This window comes from Notolepis coatsorum, assembly GCF_963971535.1.
Source record: "Notolepis coatsorum genome assembly, chromosome: 12".
Classification (NCBI taxonomy): domain Eukaryota; kingdom Metazoa; phylum Chordata; class Actinopteri; order Aulopiformes; family Paralepididae; genus Notolepis; species Notolepis coatsorum.
The window spans coordinates 57,941,897-57,963,052 of NC_140176.1; the positions used below are offsets into that span (position 1 = coordinate 57,941,897).

The following is a 21,156-nucleotide window of genomic DNA, read 5'->3' on the forward strand; positions in this document are numbered from 1 at the left end:
CGCTGGGCCATCTCACTCTTTTCTAAGTTTATATTTCTAAACAAATGTCATCAATGTGAAATAAATTTTTCGATGGATGTATCCCTTCAACTCACCTGTCGATAGGCACGTCATCCTCATGCTGGCTGACGGAGGGCTCGACCGTCAGCACCACCTTGTGCACCTCCCTCAGGTGACTGAAGTACACGCCCACGTATCCGAAAGCCTTCTCGCAGAACTCGCAGCGGAGGGTCCTCCGCGGCCGACCCTCCGAGTGGTGCAGCTTCATGTGAGTGCTGAGGCTGCCGGAGTGGGCGTAGGCCTTGCGGCACACCGGGCAAATGTAGGGCCGACTGTTGGTGTGGCTGTTCATGTGGCTCTGGAGGTGGTGTTTGAACTGGAAGTAGCGGCTACAGGTGGGACAACGGTGGAGAGGCCGGCTGCCCACGAACAGCCTCTGGTGGACCTTGGCGGCAGTGGTGGTGGTGGGGAGCCGGTGACCCAGAAGGAGCTCCTGCTCTTGGCCATCTGGAGTGATGGCAGGAAGACTGACCAGCTGGGGAACCGTCTCCATCACCAGCATGGGCTTGGGGCGGATGCTGCGGTACTTCTTAGAAATATCCACCTCCTTTTGTTTGGAACCTGGAGCGATGGCTGGGGGTTTCTCAGGCACCCTCCTACGGAAGAAAGACAAGGACCTCTTCTTTCGCGCCTCGAAAGCCAGAATGTCTTCCATGGTCTTTCTCTTCCTCCCCCTCTTCTTGCCTGGTGGTCTCTGCATGGCACCCAGCGCCCGGGACTGCAGGAAAGAGTTTGGCACCTGGTTTTGAGTCAGTGCATCAGCCTTCTCTGGGCTCTTAGCTGTGGGATCTAAGGGGTTGGTGCGGGTTGGTTGGCAAGGGAAACACTTCTTTTCTGGGGACATGGTGCTAAGCCTTGCGGCCGGGATGAGGGTGCTCTTCATCTTGGAGTACGGGAGGATGGGCAGCTTGCCCTTGGGTGGGGAGGGGATGATCTGGACAGCTTTACTGAAGATGGCAGGTGAGAGAACAGTGATACTGCCTGCAGGCTGGGCTGCAGCAGGCTTGGCTTGACATGGCCTCAGTGTGGTCTTAGCAGACTCCTCTGGGGCTTTTCCTGGGGTGCATTTGGCAGCATTTGGAGGGTAGTGGATGCTCTGCAGTAGGCCAGTGGTAGCACTAGCAAGCCTTTCGTGGCCGTCCATGGCTCGCTCCGCCTGAGAGCCGGGGTACAGGACAGAGTTGTCTGGGAGCAGAGCCGTGACAGAGATTTCAGAGGAGGCTGGGTCGATCAGGATGACCTGCTCAGAAGGTTCCACCACAGGGACCAGGCTCTCTTGTGTCTCTTTGGACTCCAGCGGTTTCCTCTTTGCCACAGGTGACAGCGCCACTGACCGTGCCCGTGTTGTCACGGTAGCCTTGGTAGGTGTTTTTACCCTGGCGGCTGGCGGTGCTGCTTTGCCCTTCTCTGGGGCTCCCTTGCTCCTCATGGGTTGGTACCTGGGAATGGGCAACTTGAGGTTATTTTGGACTGGCTGGATCTGCTGCTGTTGTTGTTGTTGTTGTTGTTGTTGCTGGGGCGTCTGAGGGGAGACGGAGGGAGGTAGCGCCACCAGAGAGAAGGTGCCCTCCTGACCCGCTACCTGCATCAGGGCATAGTTCTGGGCGGGCACGATGATGGACTTGGGGCTGGAGGCAGTGGTGGCCTCAGGGAGGGCAGAGGGAGGCTGGCAGGACAGGACCGTGGGACAGGGGGAGGACACCATGGCCGGGGCCTTGGGGGCGATACTCCGGAACTGGAGGCTCTTCATCTTCATTGAAGGCTGGACTTGATGGCTGCCAATGGAAACATAAACAAAGTTTCAGTTACAACATTATTTGGAAATATTTTAGCTAAATTGTCCTCCATTATTCTTTATCATTCTTTATCATTATCAGGTCTCCACATCAGGAAAGCCTTCCAACTTTCTTTGTGTGCAATTGCGGTCTAAAAATAAAATCACCATTTGAGCAAACATTTTGTGTGTGAGTGAATAACAGATTGCTCAATGACCTCCTGGTGTATTTCGAGACAGGCCAAAGTTATTGCTGTAACTGCAGCAGTGTTACACAGCAGGGGACTTGGCCTCGGTTTCTTTAATGGCGTTGTCATTACAGCACAGCACAGCTCTAGCTTGTGATAAGGAGACACATGACACACGCACACACACTCTGTCACTAGCACAGGCTTGTTCCAGTGTGTGACAAGCTGCCCTATTACCTAGGACTCCCAAACAGACAAGAGACACAGACGCATACCTACAGGGCAGAGACTCTCTCTACACCCAGGCCCAGACAGAGTGCCCCCTTTGATTTGGGCCCAGCATGCGGCCGCGGTTCACGCTGGGGGCTCTGCGGGGCGCTCCTTGTACCCCCCTCACTTCCTGGAAGGATCAGCCAGTGGAGCGTGAAAGCTGCCCAAGGGCAGGAGCCTTAGCAGATGAAGAGGGGCTACCTCTGCTCTCATCTCCCGCCCCCCCACCCCCCCAACTAGCACCACAGCCTGGCCGCAGGGGCAGAGAAAGCCCCTGACAAAGCCCTGGACTCACAGTAATGCCGCACCTTGACCAATGTTGTTTCACACTCATACCAGTGGGAATGATGGTTTCAAAGTCTCTGTCTCGTCATTCTGGACATTAGCTGCACTGTCAAATACAAAACAAAACAGAAAACTACCCATGAGGTAACCTAGCCTAAGAAGAAGTCTTATTTCATTAAACACATGTTAAACATAATAACTTGTGTGTTTAGTTATTTGGGTCCACTCATCCATCAATCAAAAGCCCAGAGTTGGGCTTTAAAGCAACAATAGCAAAATGCCTTTTTATATCAATACGGTACCTTCGTTCCAAAAGGGAGAAGAGAGATTACAGTGGAATGCATCAAATAGGCCTAATGGTAAACAGATTCAGGGGGCTTGGATTTCACATATTTGATGCGATTCTCTCAGTACCAGTCTTTTTGACGCGGGCGTCGTTCCAGGTCTGCTCTTTGATACCAATCTGTATAAACCACAGCGGTCTGGATGTGTCACAAGAAGGCAAACGGGATTTCTCTCAATAAACTGAGAAAGACATAGTGTTTAACACCTGGAAGCGTTTCTGCGTGAGGAGAGATTATTTATACAGTACCCCCCCCCCTCCACACACACAGCATTAAGACTCCATAAAGCTGGAGCCGTTCCCCTTGGTGTTTGGACAGTTGATTCCAGGTCGACAGTGTGTGAATTGGACCAAGCGAGCATAGAATACACAGAATACAAGCTGTGGGAGACGGAGTCCCTCGGGAGATTTGATGTGGGCAAAATAGAAGGTGGAGAAGTGTTGGGGTCGATTTTGGTCCCAAACAGATAGACTCAACCGTGTGAGAGTTTACAGTCGGACGTGAGGGGGAAAAGGAAGAGCATGGAGCAGCTGTAGTGGCAGGCGGCAGGGGTGGTGCACCTTTCCCCCGATACGGAGCACCCACATGAATACTTTACCCATATTGAACATTTCTGACAGCTACTTTATTCTTTTTTTTTTGTATCTACTTTTTTCTCCCATTTTCTATTTTTCTCCCATCCCAATTTCGTATCGTCCAATTCTACCCTCCCCTGTCTCGAACGCTGTTTGGCCATGCCTCCCACAAGCCGGCTGCAATGTGGACGAAGCCTTACATCACGTGTCCCCTCCGGTACTCGAGGAAGCAGCCGTTGCATCTTTTCACCTGCACAGCGCGATCTCTCAGCGGCGGGGGTCTGCGTGGGAGGGACACGCCGCCCCCGATTCTGCTGCGCAGGCGCACCAACCGACCTGTAGGAGTCGCTGTCCACAACGTCCGATCCCCACCCCTAACACTGCCAATTGTGTTAGTATGAACGACCAGCCAAGCTGATAGCAATGCGGAGAGCTGGGCTCGAACCCAGCGTCTCCTGCATTGGTGGCGAGCGCCTTGCCCACTACACCACCTAGCCGCCCACAGCTACTTTATTCTGTAGAAAGTTGTAGTGTAGTTGTTTCTACACCGATATCTTTATTTTAATCTAACCAAATGCCAACATCCCCTCTTGTTACCTAGTGTGTGCTACAATTGTAAGCATGCACACGCACCATAATTTCTCTCTCCCTCCTTTAAAATCGAATAGCATCAATCTGTAAAATTGTAATTTAAAATCAATTAATCTTTACATTTAAATGTATTCATTAATCAAAGAGTTTTTTAAGGCAAAGGAATGGAATGTCGTGCAATGACCAAGTCAATCACCTGACCTGAATCCAATTGAGAATGCATTTCACTTGCTGAAGACAAAACTGAAGAGGATTGATTGATTGAACATTTTATCAACAGATTGCAGAATGGGTACAATACAGTACGGCTCAATACAAACAATTGTTAAGGGGATGCAGACCAGAGAAAGACTTTTGTCTTGTTTACATCAGGGTCCCCTATTTTCAATTCATCAAGACATTTATGACATACATGACATACAGTTACTGTTTCATCCCGATATTTATGACATACAAGATATACAAATATACAGTACTGTGAGAATGAGAAAGATCATAAAATATATATATATACATTGGAGGGGGAAGAAATTGTACATTGGAGGGGGTTGGGTGGGTGGATTTGGACATTTACCGGGACCAGTTTCGAATTGCAGCAACCCCTAGGTGCTCTTTGAGAGCGGTTTTGAAGGAGGGTAGGGATTCACATTATTTTACGGCTGTGGGTAGGGTGTTCCACATTGTTGTGGCATAGTTGCAAAACGTGTTTAGTCCCTTGTTTGAGCCGAATCTGGGTTGAACATGATTTGTGGAACTCCCTCTGGTGTTGTAGTCATGGAATTCACTGACCTTTGGGAAGTATTTCGACATGTACATGGGTATCTTAGTGGTGTAGTGTATCTTGTAGACCAGGCCCATTGCAAGTTGCTGTACTCTGTCGTCTACTCCAAACCATCCTAGGTTGTCAAAGTGGGCAGGGGTGAGGTGGGTTTTAGGAGTAAGGTCAAGCTGTAGTCTGACCAGTTTGTTTTCTGATGTTTGTAGTCTTGTTTTTAGGGCCTTTGAGGTGCTTTGGTACCATGACGTGCAAGCATAGTCGTAGTACCCTTGAATGAGTGCTCCTGTTAAGAGTCTTCAAGGTATTCTTGTTTGGGAAATGTCCCAAGAACATGCAGTTCCAGACTTCATTGACTGCAAAGGATTTGCAACCAAGTATTAAAACTGACCATTTTATTTATGGATTGTTAGTTTGTCCAATTACTTGTGGTCCCTTAAAAAGGGGGGTGCGCATGTAGAAACACATGTTCCTACATTGTTCAACTGTATTTAGGATTATACCAAGCAGACTGAGGAGAATCATTATAATACTGTGTAGTCCAAGTAGAGTAGTACTGTCAACCGTCACTCACGTTCCCATGTTGCTCGCCATTTTGGTTCTTAGTATTAAACTGTGGTTAAAACTTTGACCTTGATCTACAGCACTGACCTTTGACGAATTGGAAGAGGGAAAAAAACAATAGTGCAAGTTCTGTCCACCAAGTCTGAGGTAAATCAGATGAGAAATGCAGAATTGCGGTTATGGATAGCAAGACAGCAAGATCATTTCATAAATGTTCTATATGTCTGCGTAAAGATAACAGCCACAAAAGGGGCTGTAAAGTGTCCGATAATGGCTTGGTTAAAGGAACACGGCAAATGCACTTACCATCTTCTCCAGAATCAGACAAGAAGATTTTCTCTCTGTGTTCATTAGAAAGCTATCCAGCTGCAGGCTAGCCTAGCTTTGCACAAATGAATGGAAGTGGATACGGATCATTAGCTTAGCTGATGGCCGGAAACACCCCTCCCAGAGTTTTAGGCTAGACTAAATAATCCAGGTTTATTTCACCTTGTAATCTAAAACATAATTCATCCTACAGACAGTTAGCAAACAAGCGTTGTTAACATTAGCGGTTCAAGATAAGACAGCTGACAGGAAAGTGAGGAAGGTGGATAAACCTTCAATCCAACAATTCTGCTCAATTATTACAATAAAAATCCAAAACTTTTGACCAGTATCTCATCAAGCTGAATCAGACCCATTCTAGACAGAAAGCTGGACACGTTTCCCCTCTTCTCAATCATTCACCACAATGCTCTTAGTGGAGGACATGTTATGACAACATGGTAATAGATTGGACATGAATTGAATACCTGTAGCCGATACGATCCATCAAGTTCCACTAGTATTGGCCCGATACTTGGTATTGTAGCATCCCTAGTCTGAAGACAAGTACAGCTGCGGTCAAACACTGAGACAAGCACAGAGACGGAGATAGAGAGAGACATCTGCAATCAGGACATTGAACCGCTTTCCGTTTCACTCAGACCTTTTCATTTACCTCACGAGTTCCCACAGTTGTTTGTATCAGTTGTTTACATACACCCCAAACCCAAAGCTAATGCAGACACAGTGGCAGAGATTGTAGCGGAGGTTGCACACAGTGTCTGCAGTCTATCGCCCCCCAGAGGCACCCGATCTTCAATCACTGTACATAAAAAAATAAAGACTACGTAACTTTCATCGATATGCAATTTGTCCGACGAGGCACAACAGGGTACTTGACTTGTGCTATGGCTCGGTTAAAAGGAGTCTATTTCTGAAGCGGAATACGTTATCCCATATAAACTGTGTACGATGCTCCCCGACGGCCATGAACTGAATAAATACTCTGATAACAAAGTCTGTCAAATCGAGTTTGAATAAAAAACGAGACCTCCTTTTATAAGAGCAGAGGCAGCTAAACAACATGTGAAAAGGGAAATAAGGAAAAGCTGAAATATAAAGACAAAGCAGAGGAAGGAACTTGGCGAGGGCGACTCCCGTGTCTGCATGGGAGGGGATCAAGTCAACGGTGGGGATGGAGAAGAAAGGGAAGAAAGCCGCTCCGTCTGGCAAACCTGACGGGAGTTCTGGCCCACGAACCGAATCCTTTGTATTGACGTTTTGACGCGGGCATGCTTTTTAAAAGAATGAACATCGAGCTTTTAGGGATGATACAAGTAGAGCCCCTGAGAGCAGCGTTATCATTGATGAGGAGAACGTACTTCAATCTCTCATGCAGACCGAGGAGAGGGAAAGTCCCGGGGGCAGGCAGCTCACAAGAACGGTGCCAGGCAATTATGTGGCATTCTTCATTTTATATTCCACTGCTCACTTCTTCAGAGAGGTTAAACAAAAATAAGGAAAGACTATTGTAGTGCCGGTGGCCAAGACTCCCAAATTAATAAATTGCTATTGTCCTGTGGCCCTTACTTCTCTGACTATGAAGGCTTAAGAGAGTGTTGTTAGAAACAAGATCCTGACTATGACCAAAGATAAACTTGATCCCTTACTTACAGTTTGCTTACAGAGCGGGACGAGGGGTAGAGGATGCCACCATCACCCTCTTCAACCTCACTGTGAAACCTCTAGAAGGCAGCCAAACCTATGCTAGGTTGCTTTCTATTGACTTTTCTACCGCCTTTAATTGCATACAGCCCCACATTCTTGCACACAGACTTCGCTATGGATTTTAACACTGTAAGCTGGCTCATGAGCTTTTTAACTGACCATTCCCAGAGGGTGAAAGTAAATGGGGCTCTCTCCAGTGCCCTCAAGTCTTCCACTGGTTAACCACAAGGGTGAGTTCTGTCATTTTGTACACCCAACGACTGTCTAAAGCCAACCAGTCCACCAACGACTGTCTAAAGCCAGAAACCAGTCCAGACATATCATAAAGTGTGCCGACCACAAGTTCTTACAACAGTGTGACAAATTATGTCTTAAACTCACTGTATCAAAGACACCCCCCTCCCCCCATAACCGACCCTCGTAAATGGGCAACAGGTAGCACAGGTGGTGTTGGCAGTACATAATATTACAATTGTGGATGACAAACTAGGCTTTCAGCCTAATGTGAAGGCAACCTTAAACAAAAAGGTCACTAGCGTTTATTATTTTTAAGGAAACAAATGTAGACAAATTACTAGGGATGCTCGATATTGGCTTTTTTACCGATACCGATATACCGATATTGTCCAACTCTTAATTTCCGATACCGATATATGCAGGGTTCCCCCCCCCCCCCCCCAGGTAATTAACATTACATATCTCTTGTCGTGTAATTAACACAACATTATGCATACTTTGACAATAAATAAAATAATAATTTGTTCTTACTTGCTTGCCTGGGTAAATAAAGGTTAAATAAATGTAAAAAAAATAATAATAATAATAAAAAAATTGAAAACCGAAACCGATGTTTTCCGATATCAAATTTTTATGCCAATATCGGTAGGCCGATAATATCGGACATCCCTACAAATTACTTTTGAGAATGTTTTACTCATCTTGTATTGAGCCAGTCCTTACTTTTGCTTTTATTTGTTGGTGCAGGAACCTAACCCTGACGAATACGAATATGTTAAGGAAACATGCGAGGATGAGCTCTAAAATCACTGGCTGTGATCTGAATGACCTCTGCCTTGTTTACCAGAAGAGGGTCATTAAAAAAGCTCAGGATATTCCTCAGGACCCTCTACACCCTCTTTATTCAGAGTGTTCCCTCCTTCCCTCTGGGCGTAGGTACAGTACAGGATGCCTAGATGTACCAGGAACAGATACGGTCGCTCTTTTGTCACAGAGGCTATTCGAAGTTTGAACTTCTAACCGGAGGGTATGTGTACTAGGACCGAGTCATTGTGATATTGTTTTTGTTACCATTACCTTTGATTGCACCTTGCTTGTTCCGGTTATACAGTACTGTAACCCTATGCCCTTTTAGCTCTATGTATTCTAGGACTCAATCTTAGTTTAAAAACAGTGTTTAACTGTGTGTGTGCTGCTAAATGAATTGCCCCAGTGTGGATAATAAATATCTCTTGATTCTATAGAGAGAGAGAAATAAAGATTTCTCTACCATACACACAGAGAGAGAGAGCGAGAGAGAGGTTAAGGGGGGGGGGGGGGGGGGTTACCAAGACTAATTCCTCAAGCTTTCCGTTTCCAAACCGGCATTCAAAACAGAAGCTGTTGGTTTCCTTTTCATTGGTTGACATACTGCCAGGGGATCAATATTAACATAGGGAGGTTTGGCATTGTCTGATGCTCTGTTTAAATGACAAGACAACCACGTAATGACATCCACATCAATTCAGCCAGGAACCATGTTAGTAATGGGTTGAAAATAAGACACAGTACTCTCTTTTTTTCCAGGCACCAAGGATGCTGCTAACTTGCAACTTTTGTAATTCCACTTCCCATGTGCACGTGACACAGTATGAAAGGGATCTATTAGCCTTCAATGTTTTGAATGAAAAACGGCAAGCCACTGGTTATTTTTTTGTTACAAGGAGAATAAGCTAGGTAATAGGGATGGCCGTGCGTAATCGATTGATTGATTATGTCGTAGCAATATTATCATGTCATTATACATCTGTGTTACAATGTGTATTCTATCATAACGGCCCAGACTACTAGGCCACAGGGTGTGTGTCTCTTTAGAGATCCCAAGGTTATGGGAACTGTTAGACTAAGCTGTTTTTCTTCTATGGTAGAGCCATAACAAAGTATTGTTATTAATTTCCCTAACGGGGCCCATTTTGTTTACCTCTTTGTCATAGACGTCATTTCATGTATTTAATTGTATGTCTGACCCGAGCTCTCTCTCACTTCCTGGTCAGACACTTGTGTACACTGTGGTTTCTGATTTGGAACTGAGCATCCTTGTATGGCCATATGAGGAAATAAATCTATGATCATTTTTATTCAGCTTTGGACTCGGAAATTGTTTACTGCCGCTCACTTTCTGCTCTTATAATCATTTCCACAACAATTATTACTTGTGGTTATCATTATAATATATTTTTTTACACATTCCTACTTTCAACGTTATACATCACGCTCCTAGCAGGAGGCGACAGTGGCTCAGAAGGTAAAGTGGCCGCCTTGTAATCAGAAATGTTCTGCCGTTACAGACAACGCACGCAACATGGATGTAGCCGTGAGAGAGGCCAGGCTAGTGCCACACATTTTTGCTCACACTTTAAACCTAGCGGGTTCGAGTGCACCCCACGTCAGTCGTTTGCTTGGTCGAGCGAGGCGGGTAGCTGCCGTAATTTTCGCCTCCAAACAGAGACCGCTACAGCAATCAGCCGTAGTGGCAGCTATCGTGAGTACAGCTGTTCAATCAATGCTTTTTTTGTTACTACTACTCTCTGTACAATATTGTCACAAGGAAAGATGACATTACCTACAGTACCTGGGGTCCATCCTAGAGGCAAATCTTTCCTGTGACAAAATGGCATCCAATGTAATAAAAAAAAGTCAACCAACAAACAAGATTCCTGTACCGGATCTCCACTCTGGTAAACAAGAATACATTGAAGACTCTAATTAATCGGAGCACTGATTCAAGGGTACTACGACTATGCTTGCACCTCATGGTACCAAAGCACCTCAAAGGCCCTAAAAACAAGACTACAAACATCACAAAACAAACGGGTCAGGCTACTGCTTGACATTACTCCTAAAACCCACCTCACCCCTGCCCACTTTGACAACCTAGGATGGCTTAGAGTAGATGACAAGAGAGTACAGCAACTTGCAAAGGGCCTGGTCTACAAGATACACTACACCACTAAGATACCCATGTACATGTCGAAATACTTCCCAAAGGTCAGTGAATTCTACGACCACAACACCAGAGGGAGTTCCACAAATCATGTTCAACCCAGATTCGGCTCAAACAAGGGACTAAACATGTTTCGCAATTATGCCACAATAATGTGGAACGCCCTACCCACAGCCGTAAAATAATGTGAATCCCTACCCTCCTTCAAAACCGCTCTCAAAGAGCACCTACGGGAGGCTGCAATTCGAAACTGGCCCCTTAATGTCCAACCCCCCCACCCCACCCACCCAACCCCCTCCAATGTACAGTTTATTCCCCCTCGAATGTATATATTTTCTTTTATGATCTGTCTCTTAAACAGTACTGTATATCTGTATGTCTTGTATGTCATAAATGTCTTGATGAATTGAAAATGGAGGACCCTTATATAAACAAGACGAAAGTCTTTTTCTGGTCTTCATCCTCTTAGCAGTTGTTTGTATTGAGCTGTACTGTACCCATTCTGCAATCTGTTAATAAAGTGTTCAATCAATCAATCAAATGACATGGCGGCAGCAGATGAAGGTGAATACACCGAGTCAACATGGCTGAAGTGTTGAAATCATCCATTTTGGAGTGGGAGCTTGAAAGGACTAATAATCACAGCATTGCTGCAATTACAGACAACGCACGCAACATGGATGTAGCAGAGAGAGAGGCCAGGCTAGCGCCACACACTTTAAACCTAGCGGGTTCGAGTGCACCCTGCGTCAGTCGTTTGCTTGGTCGGGCGAGGCGGGTAGCCGCCGTTGTTTTCGCCTCCAAACAGAGACCTCTACAGCAATCAGCCGTAGTGGCAGCTCGCTTTTTTCTTTGTTACAATGTGTTTGTTAGTGAATAATTCTTAATCAAATGGTAACTGTGACCGTTTTGATTAACAATAAGCATTAGGATATATTGCTGTGCATGGTTATCGCTGCTGCCATGCTTTTTGAGATGCGTTCTAATAATAGATTTCCCTCCACTAGTAGTCGATCACTACTAGAGTATCTCAATCTGGGGGAAAGAACAAAGCACCCTTCCCTACTTTTAAGCAGTTTTGTCCATATAGATGTATTATTTCTTCAGTTAAGGAATATCCACACTAGCGAACATCTTTGCCACGCAGTTCAGCAACCAGAAACAGAACTACTATGACAATACTGCTATGGTAAAATCGCACCACTACTACTATCCGACTGTCCTCGCCTAGATTCCACTGGAGAATTAAACAGCCGGTCTGAAGGAGAAAAGGTACCGGGAGGCCACGGACGCCATTCAATCTGCTGCTCGCTTTGAAACGCCGGCCACTCTAATCTGACTGGGGTCAAAGGCCAGGGCTGGACTGAGGGGGAGCCTTGATTCTGGCTGTAGTAGAAAGAGGGAAAGGGAGAGAGAGAGAGAGAGGTCCTCAGAGACAGATTATCAGGTGAAGCCAGTGAGGTGAGAGGTGAGGCTCTGTTGTTTACGTTGGAAGCGGGTCAGGGTTGATCTGGAGGGCAGCGGTACTGGGGACAGGCCCTCATCCACCTGGAATGGAATGGAATGGAATGCGCTGAGGAGGCAGGTTACACATGCTTGTGCCTACACCTCCAAGACTGGTCAGTAGGTCACATAGGGAAAGCGGTGTAGTCAGGAGCAGCAGGAACGGAATGGAACCGAAACGGAGCAGGACCGGAATGGAATGTGCCGAGGAGGCCACGCTGTGCACACACACACACACGTTGGGCCAAGAACCTCCCCAAGAGTGGTCACTGGGTCACATCATGAAGGTGGCCAAGACCAACAGGAATGGAAAGGACTAGAACGCGGTGGAAAAGCGCAGAATGGAAATGGGATGCACTGAGGCGGACGCGTACACACCATAACCCAAAAAGACCGATGTGGTCAAATCGTTGGCTAGCGAGCCGAACACAACCTGCGAGAGCCTATTGTATGCCCAAAGACCAGACAAGCTTGTGGTCTGTATTATTAGGGATTCATATATTTCCCAGAGTAATTTTCTGTCCCAGGAACAGAACACTATCCCGGGAAAAGTGACTTGCTTTTAAGGCTTCAGCTTAGGAACTTCAGCTACCAGTCAAAGCACATGGGTCATATTTCAGTAAGCAGGACTGAATGAAACAAGGACAAATATGCATAAACCTATGGGTTCTCAACCCGACAGCTTTATTTGGTGTTATATTAATACGCTTTGGATGCAGCTTCTACTTAGCGTTAGCTGCGAGGCAGGGACCGCAGAACACAGGCTACAGGTCGGTAAGCCATAGCCCTATAATTCAGAGCTGGGGGAAAAAAGGTTGTAGCCTATTATTGATATAAAACAGCAGTGATGTTTTCTCCCTCCCATGTATGATGAGGCATGAAACCAAATCCTGGAGTGGATTTCTTTTGGAAAAGGATCGGCGGGACACTGGAATATTACAGGCAGTTTATATATGCTGCAATTAAAAGTACTGCCTGCAGAGGAACAATCTGGATAGGATATTACCCTTCCGGAGCGTTGAACCAGGAAAGCACACAGAAGGAATGTGGCTAGAGTTTGAATGACACTGCATTATATTTCTGCTAGCATTACCTGAATAACTATAGCCTATGTGGAACTTGGTGCCTCCTTCTTCATGTAAAAAAAATCCAGCATCCCTGGATGACCTGGCTGTATTCCTTCTGTTCCGCACCACAAACCCATGTAAAAATGTCTTAATCTTTTGATTCATTTTGCGGAAATGTATGGCTATTAATCGGGCACAGCTACTAGTTAGTTGCTAGTAAAAAGGCCGTAAAATAAATTTAGGCTCTCAAATAAAGTGACAATAGTAAATGGCTGCTTTTTTATATAGCGCTTTTATCACATTTTACCCATTCACTCACACATTCACACACCGACAGCGGCGGCAACCATGCAAGGTGCCAACCTGTTCATCGGGAGCAATTAGGGGTTAAGTGTCTTGCTCAAGGACACATCGATACGCTGCCCGGGAGGAGCGGGAATCGAACCGAGAACCTCTGGATTGCCAGACGACTGCTCTACCCCCTGAGCCACTGTCGCCCCTGACAAGGAGCTGAAACATTACACACAATACATAAAAATCTGAACAAACTATGAAGTTCATAACTTGTGATCCGTCTGCTGAGAACAGCCTTATGGAATTGATATACAACAATAATAATAATAACTTTATTTGTATAGCACTTTTCATACAGAGGTTGCAGTTCAAAGTGCTTCACAACAGTAAAAAATACAGGCATAAGCGAGCAAGGTAAGGCAAATCATAGTTCTTCAGTAATATAAATAATAAAATAGAATAGATTAAAAAGTGCAGTTTAAAATAAAATAGAATAGACAGTAAAAAAAAAAAAAGTGCCCCCATGCAAATATGTTCTAAATATATATTAAAATAGTTTGGATGGGTATTCCCAGGAATTCTGTTTCCGGGGATTGAATCACAGTCTGTATCAAGGAGGAGAGATGAGATGACTGAGAAAAACCTCCCATGTGAAAATATCCTCCTGTTTATAGACAGGGGAGACGAAGACTCTTTAGCTTGTAGTAAAAACAATCATCACAGGAGCCTAAGAGCCTTAAAGAGAGAGAGAGAGAAAGCTATGAGAGACAGAGAGATAGATGGTTAGACACGAGACATAAAGCTATGAGACAAAGCAATAGAGAGAGAGATGGAGAGAGAGGAGAGAGAGAGAGAGAGAGAGAGAGAGAAGTCAAGCCAGGCAGAACGGTGAACGGTCCGTTATCTCCCCTGTAGGTGAGAGCACTGCTCATCTGGGACTCAAGATAGAGCCAGGAGATGGAGGGGGTCTGGAATGAAGGGTGAGTGTGTGAGAGAGAGAGAGTGTGAGTGTGTGTGTGCGTGCGTGCGTGCGTGCGTGTGTGTGTGTGAGGTGGGAGGGGTCCGGGGACCCAGCAGAGGCCAAGCTCCCCCAGGTTTTAGCCTAGATGAAAGGCCAGGATCTGGGCTAGATAAGAGGCAGATCGCGGGGGGCCGGGGCCAGTCGGCTGTGTGAAGCCATGTCCAGCGGCCATATTCCCGAACCAAACTCCCCCCCCACCACCACACACATACCACACACCTACATACACACACAGCCTCTAGTGGGATGTGTGCGTTTGTATACGCATGTAATTTAATGCATCTTTCTCTCGTGCTCTCCGCTGCAGTCATAAATACAGCAAGTAATATGTAAACACATAAAAAGCACAGAAGCATTTCCTGGATCCAGCAGGCTCAGAGGAAATCAGATCATCTCATTTATTTCCCTGCGCAGCGAGCTTAAGAGCTATCTGTGCTCGATTGCTTCTTCCCGGATATGCTAAACGCTGATCTTGCCCCTGTAGGGGTAGGCATTCGTCAGTGTGAAATGTGTGTGTGTGGTAAAATGGTAAATGGTGCATTTACTATATATATATATAGTGCTTTTATCCAAAGCGCTTTACAATTTTGTTCCTCACATTCACACCGACGGCAGAGGCAACCATGCACATCGGGAGCAATTATGGGTAAGTGTCTTTGCTCAAGGACACTTCGACACGCTGCCCAGGAGAAGTGGGAATCGAACCGGGAACCTTCCGATTACCAGACGACCGCTCTACCTCCTGAGCCCCTGTGTGTATGTGCATTAGGGCTGTACCGACTACTCAACTTCATCGATTACGGAAATGCATTGGTTTGCATAACGTTTGCACCTATAACAGTCTGCAGCTATTATTGTGGTGCTTCACAGCACATGATTGAGATGAGCAAAACTGTGCCCAGCTTTCATCCCTGAATGGATTCAGTTTGATTGTCCTGATCAAGTATTTCTGCCCCTGATCAAAGTCCTTTAATATTGAGTATCTACCAATACAGAGTCCAGGTCCCATATTCGTATTTTCCTAGATAATATAGCAGCATAGCGTGCACTGCAAGTATGCAGAATAGTTCTGCTTAAAGAAGAAAAAGACGAAAAAAAATAAAATAAAAAAAGAGCCTACATCACAGCTTTACCACTCTCTGCCAGTGCTGTAAGCCTATGGAGTGGCTCACCTTCTTTGCAGGGCTATAACTTTTTTAATATTATAGCTATATCGACATTACTATGGCCCATTCAACATCCGGTATCTATCGTTCCGGATGTGGGAACGTTATATATTTTCCATTCATACATTGTCGTGTTAGTACCCTCGTGAATATAAGTATGTTTTAAGACTGTATAACAGTAATTCCTAGAACGCGCGCTATAGGCCCCGACGCGTATTATACATTATCGATTGGCGTTTCGTCCCTATACACGCTATATAATTTTTTTTAAATGCATATGATCGCTATACATTATGCTCCATCATGCGTGAAGGAAGGGGGGGGGGGGGGGTCGTTTATGATTCCTTGATTGTCATTAACGGCTTTCTTTAGTAAGACACCATACGTTGATCGGACAGATTGCAATGAAATAAATGGACAATCGAGCTGGAAATAACGTTAGATTCCTCTTACCTCTGGAGAATTTTTTTTCCAATTATTTGACGTCGATCTGCTAGATCCATTTTCCGTTTGTATGACGCAAAAAACGCCGAAAGCATATTGATTCTTGAGTCTCGAAAGCGATCCCATGCACTCGAGGTGTGTATATTGATCCACGTTACAAGATATCTCTGGCGGAGCTTTTTCCCTGATGCACCAAGCGCCACTTCCGGTTTAGAGTGGAGTGTAACTCGCCCGAAATCCACCAGGCGGCGGTATTGAGGCATTGCAATATCAGACAGGGTCCAGCTGGCTCCCAGAGGCTTCCTGGATGAATTATGAATGCCAATAGTGAATAAAAGAAATAACGATCATAAAAACGAGTTTACTCATTGTTGGCACTCAACGCATGGCGTATACTCGTTATTGGCAATTAATGTGTTAATGGTTTTAATTTTTTACAAAAGATGTGTTTGGGCTTAATATACCTGAATCCGATCAATATAGATCAATTAAAATATGCCGCGATCGGTTCCGATTCTGTCCGATCACGATATCCGTAGCAATAACTATTGAGCAGAAGGTTGAAGGTTTAGTGACAAGTCAGTCTCTTTCCCGCTCCTCCTGTGTAGCTGAGCTCTTGAGTTGCTAAAAACATTAGCTTGTTAGCTAACTATCTGACAAAGCTAACTGTTGGACATAGCTGCAATGACCCCCATTGTGGCTCTTCCATTGTGGCTCTTCAACTGAAGCTTCTTCAGGAGCTAATATAGATACATGTTTTGATTGATTGAATTGATTGATTGAAAACTTTATTAACAGATTGCAGAATGGGTACAATACAGTACAGCTCAATACACACAATTGTTAAGGGGATGCAGACCAGAGAAAGACTTTCGTCTTGTTTACATCAGGGTCCCCCATTTTCAATTCATCAGGACATATATGACATACATGACATACAGATAGTCAGTACTGCTACATCTATACATCTATGACATACCAGATTTGCAAATACAGTACTGTTTGTGATACAGAAGGAGTCAAGAAAAGGGAGTATATACATTTGACGTAGAAACTGTACATTGGAGGAGGTTGGGTGGGGGGGGTTGGGTACACTGGGATACTGACAACCACACTGGGCAACCTACATTGGAGGTGGTTGGGGGGGGGGGGGGGGCACACTGTATAAACAAGCAAAACTGTACATTGAGGGGGGGGAGACTCTGTACAAACAAACAAAATTGTACATTGGACTATTGACAAAACCATACTAGGTAAATGACTGTACATTGGAGGGGGTTGGGTTAGGATATTTACAGGGGCCAGTGTTGAATTGCAGTCTCCCGTAGGTGTCTCTTGAGAGAGGTTTTGAAAGTGGGTAGTGATCCACATTCCTTTACAGCTTTGGGTAGGGCGTTCCACATTGATGTGGCATAATTGCGAAACGTGTTTAGTCCCTTATTTGAGCCGAATCTGGGTTTAACATGATTTGTGGAGCTCCCTCTGGTGTTGTGATCGTGGTATTCACTGACCTTTGGGAAGTATTTTGCCATGTACATGGGTACCTTGGTCGTGTAGTGTATCTTGTAGACCAGGCCCATTGCAAGTTGCTGTACTCTGTCATCTACTCTAAGCCATCCTAGGTTGTCAAAGTGGGCAGGGGTGAGGTGGGTTCTAGGAGTAAGGTCAAGCAGTAGTCTGACCAGTTTGTTTTGAGATGTTTGTAATTTTGTTTTTAGCGCCTTTGAGGTGCTTTGGTACCATGAGGTGCAAGCATAGTCGTAGTACCCCTGAATGAGTGCTCCTGCCAGAGTCTTCAGGGTATTCTTGTTTACCAGAGAGGAGATCCGGTACAAGAATCGAGTTCGTTGGTTGACTTTTTTTATTACATTGGATGCCATTTTGTCACAGGAGAGATTAGCCTCTAGGATGGAACCCAGGTAGGTAATTTCATCTTTCCTTGTGACAATATTGTCACCCACTGTAACTGAGAAGCCGTCGGTCTTGCTGAGTTTGTTATTTGAACCGAAGAGAATGGACTCTGTTTTGCCCATGTGTAATGATAGTTTGTTATCAGCGAGCCATATGCAGATTCTGCCTAGTTCCGAGCTGAGGGTTTTTTCAACCTGTAACTTGTTCTTGTCAGAGACCAGCAGGGCTGAGTCGTCCGCAAACAGGAACAAGTTGCAGTCACAAGCTGACGACATGTCATTTGCATAAATTAGGAACAGTAGCGGTCCTAGTATGCTTCCTTGTGGAACACCACAGCTCACTGTGAGAGGGGGGGATAGGGTACCGTTTACCTCCACCATCTGTTCCCTCCCCTCAAGGTAGGATTGCATCCAGCTCACTGATAGGCTATCAAAACCAATTGCTTTTAGCTTGTCAATCAGAATGGAGTGATTGACCGTGTCAAAGGCCTTTTGTAGGTCCAGCATGACCATGCCGCAGTATTTGCCTGCGTCCACCTCTTGTTTGATGTGGTCATTCAAATAGAGAAGGCATGTGTCAGTGGAGTGGGATGTTCTGAAGCCAGATTGGAATTCGTAGATTAGATTTTTTTCCGCTAGGTACTTTTCGACCTGTTCGTAGACTATTTTTTCCATGACTTTCGAGATGGAGGTGAGAATAGAAACAGGGCGGTAGTTGCCTGGGTCTAATTTGCTGCCCTTTTTGTGCAGAGGGGTCACCCTCGCAATTTTGAAGTCCTTGGGGACGTGTCCCTGTTTTATGGAGAGGTTTATTATGTGTGTGATGATTGGGGTGATGGCGGCTGCTGAGTCTCTGAGGAATTTGGAGGGGATGTTGTCATGGCCAGTGGCCTTGTTAGGTTGGAGGGCGCTCAGTTTATTGAGTACCTCATCTGTTGTTACCATTTCCAGCTTGAAGTCGTCCTTGCGGACCCCTAGGTTTTTGTAGTAAGCTACTATGTGTTCTACCCCATAAAGCCCTGAGTGGGAGGGTAGTTTGTTTACCAGTGTTGTGGCTATGTTTGTGAAGAAAATGTTTAAGTAATTGGCTACATCCAGCTTGTCTGTGATGAGCGTGTTGTCCGTTTTTATGTTTATGTTTGAGAATCTGGTTTTAAGTTTTTTTACTGCATCCTAGTTGATTATTGAGTAATTTCCAAAGTTCACGTGGTTTGTTTTTGTTTTCCTCAGTTTTGTCATTGATGAAATTCTTTTTTGCAGTTTTGATCATGGAGTTTACGTCGTTTCTTAGTCTGTTTCTTTCTAGTTTGAGTTCAGTCACGTGGGCTTGGAGTTCACTGCTCGTGCTTTTAGTAAGCTTTGACTGACTTTTACGAAACTCAGAGCATTTTTTGTCTCTGGTTTTCATAGCGGCCAGTATTTCGGAGTGCATCCACGGCTCAGCACGATTTTTTACCCTGGTGGTTCTTAGGGGGGCCATGTCGTTTAGTATTGTTGAGAATTTGGTTTTGAAACCAAGCCATGTTTCTTCAACCAGTGTACCATTGAGTTCATCTGACCAGTCCAGGCTCTCCAGTTCAAGGTTAAAGGCCTCGCTAGAGTAGGTTTTGAGGTCTCTAGATGTGACTGTTTTGTGGCAGCCAGCCTTTTGTTTTAGTTTTTTGCGGGTACAGAATATCATATAATGATCACTTAACCCGCATGCTATAACCCCTTTCTTGGAGATCTTGGACTTGTCGGAGGTCAGAATGAGGTCAATGTTTGCCTTGATTAGTCTAGTAAACAGTGTGTGCAGGAAAGAGAGCATGGCAGAATTAGTCTAGTAAACAGTGTGTGCAAGAAAGAGAGCATGGCAGAATTATTATTAGTCTAGTGTATCACACTAGGCTGTCAATCAAAGTCATTGGAGGGGAACTAATCCAATCCGTCCTTAGAATTAATCAATTGTTTCAGCAATGGTCTCGTTTGTTTACCGTAATTGTACCACCAAGGTATCACAACCAATTTGACAATGATATATTTTGTTGAAAATTCTCCTTGTACTGTAGTAGCTGTTGTTAACAGTCTTACAGCCATTAATTAAATGCAGACTGTTATTACTCCAGTGATTAAATAAATCCATGTCATAACAACCATGTTGGGTTTTGAGTCAAGTACTTAAAATTTAAATGCTGATTCTCCAGTTCCGGGAAAGGGTTGCTATGACATACAATGATTAAATTAATCTATGTGTCACAACAATCCTTTTTTAGTTTGAGGTGCAGTATTTTTCTGATCAGGCGTATGACAATATAGGCTCTGTTATTATTAATGGAGTAATAAAAAATCAAATCTATAGCATAATCGATACATACAGCAGTCGTCAGATTAAAATCGTATTGATAGGTGCGGCCCTAATGTGTATGTTTGAAAAGAGTGAGTGGGTGAATGAAAGAGTAAGAGAAAAAGATAAGAAAGAGAGAGAAAGATAAGAGAGAGAGAGAGAATGTGTGTATGTGTATGAGCGCCTGAGAGAAGTGTGTGTGTGTGTGTGTGTGTATGTGTGGCGTCAGTAGGATCAGAGCTGTCTCTCCCAGGAGCGAGGGCGGTCAGGGGGGAAAATGAAATCAGTGTTTGCAGAACTCTCTTGTTTTATCCAAGAGAGAAGAGACAGAGCGAGTGCACACACACACACACACAAAATGGCAACCTACACCTTTTATCCTTTTGATAGGACGACAAACAGAGAAAGGTGTTCCAAGGGATTCATGGCACACACACACACACACAGACACACACACACAGACACAAGACACAGGACCGTATGTCATCTACTGTCACCTGAGCAAATCAATGCGAGGGAGAAATCCATTCCAATTACGACCCTGCCGTTCTGCCCTGAATGGGAATGCAGATTAATCGATATAGAAATCCCAGGCCTAAAGACAGAAAAACCCCAACGTTCACCACTTTGGAATGTGCACGATCCAGAACTCCCCAGGTGTTCTCCCGTCTCGACCGTGTTCGCATCTCCAGGAAGGAGGGGAAGAAGAAGCAGAATGATATCTTAAAATGTATGGTCCGACAATTTT

At 45.1% G+C, this 21,156-nt stretch overlaps 1 protein-coding gene across 1 annotated transcript in view; it reads right to left on the reverse strand.

The window, feature by feature from the left end:
* Positions 1-21,156, reverse strand: part of znf438 (zinc finger protein 438) — a 101,089-nt gene that overhangs the window by 15,662 nt on the left and 64,271 nt on the right. Inside the window, exon 3 of the mRNA XM_084325583.1 lies at positions 96-1,835. Within this exon, the coding sequence (XP_084181709.1) occupies positions 96-1,816 (1,721 nt within the window). The 5' untranslated portion in view covers positions 1,817-1,835. The remainder of the gene's footprint in view (positions 1-95; positions 1,836-21,156) is intronic.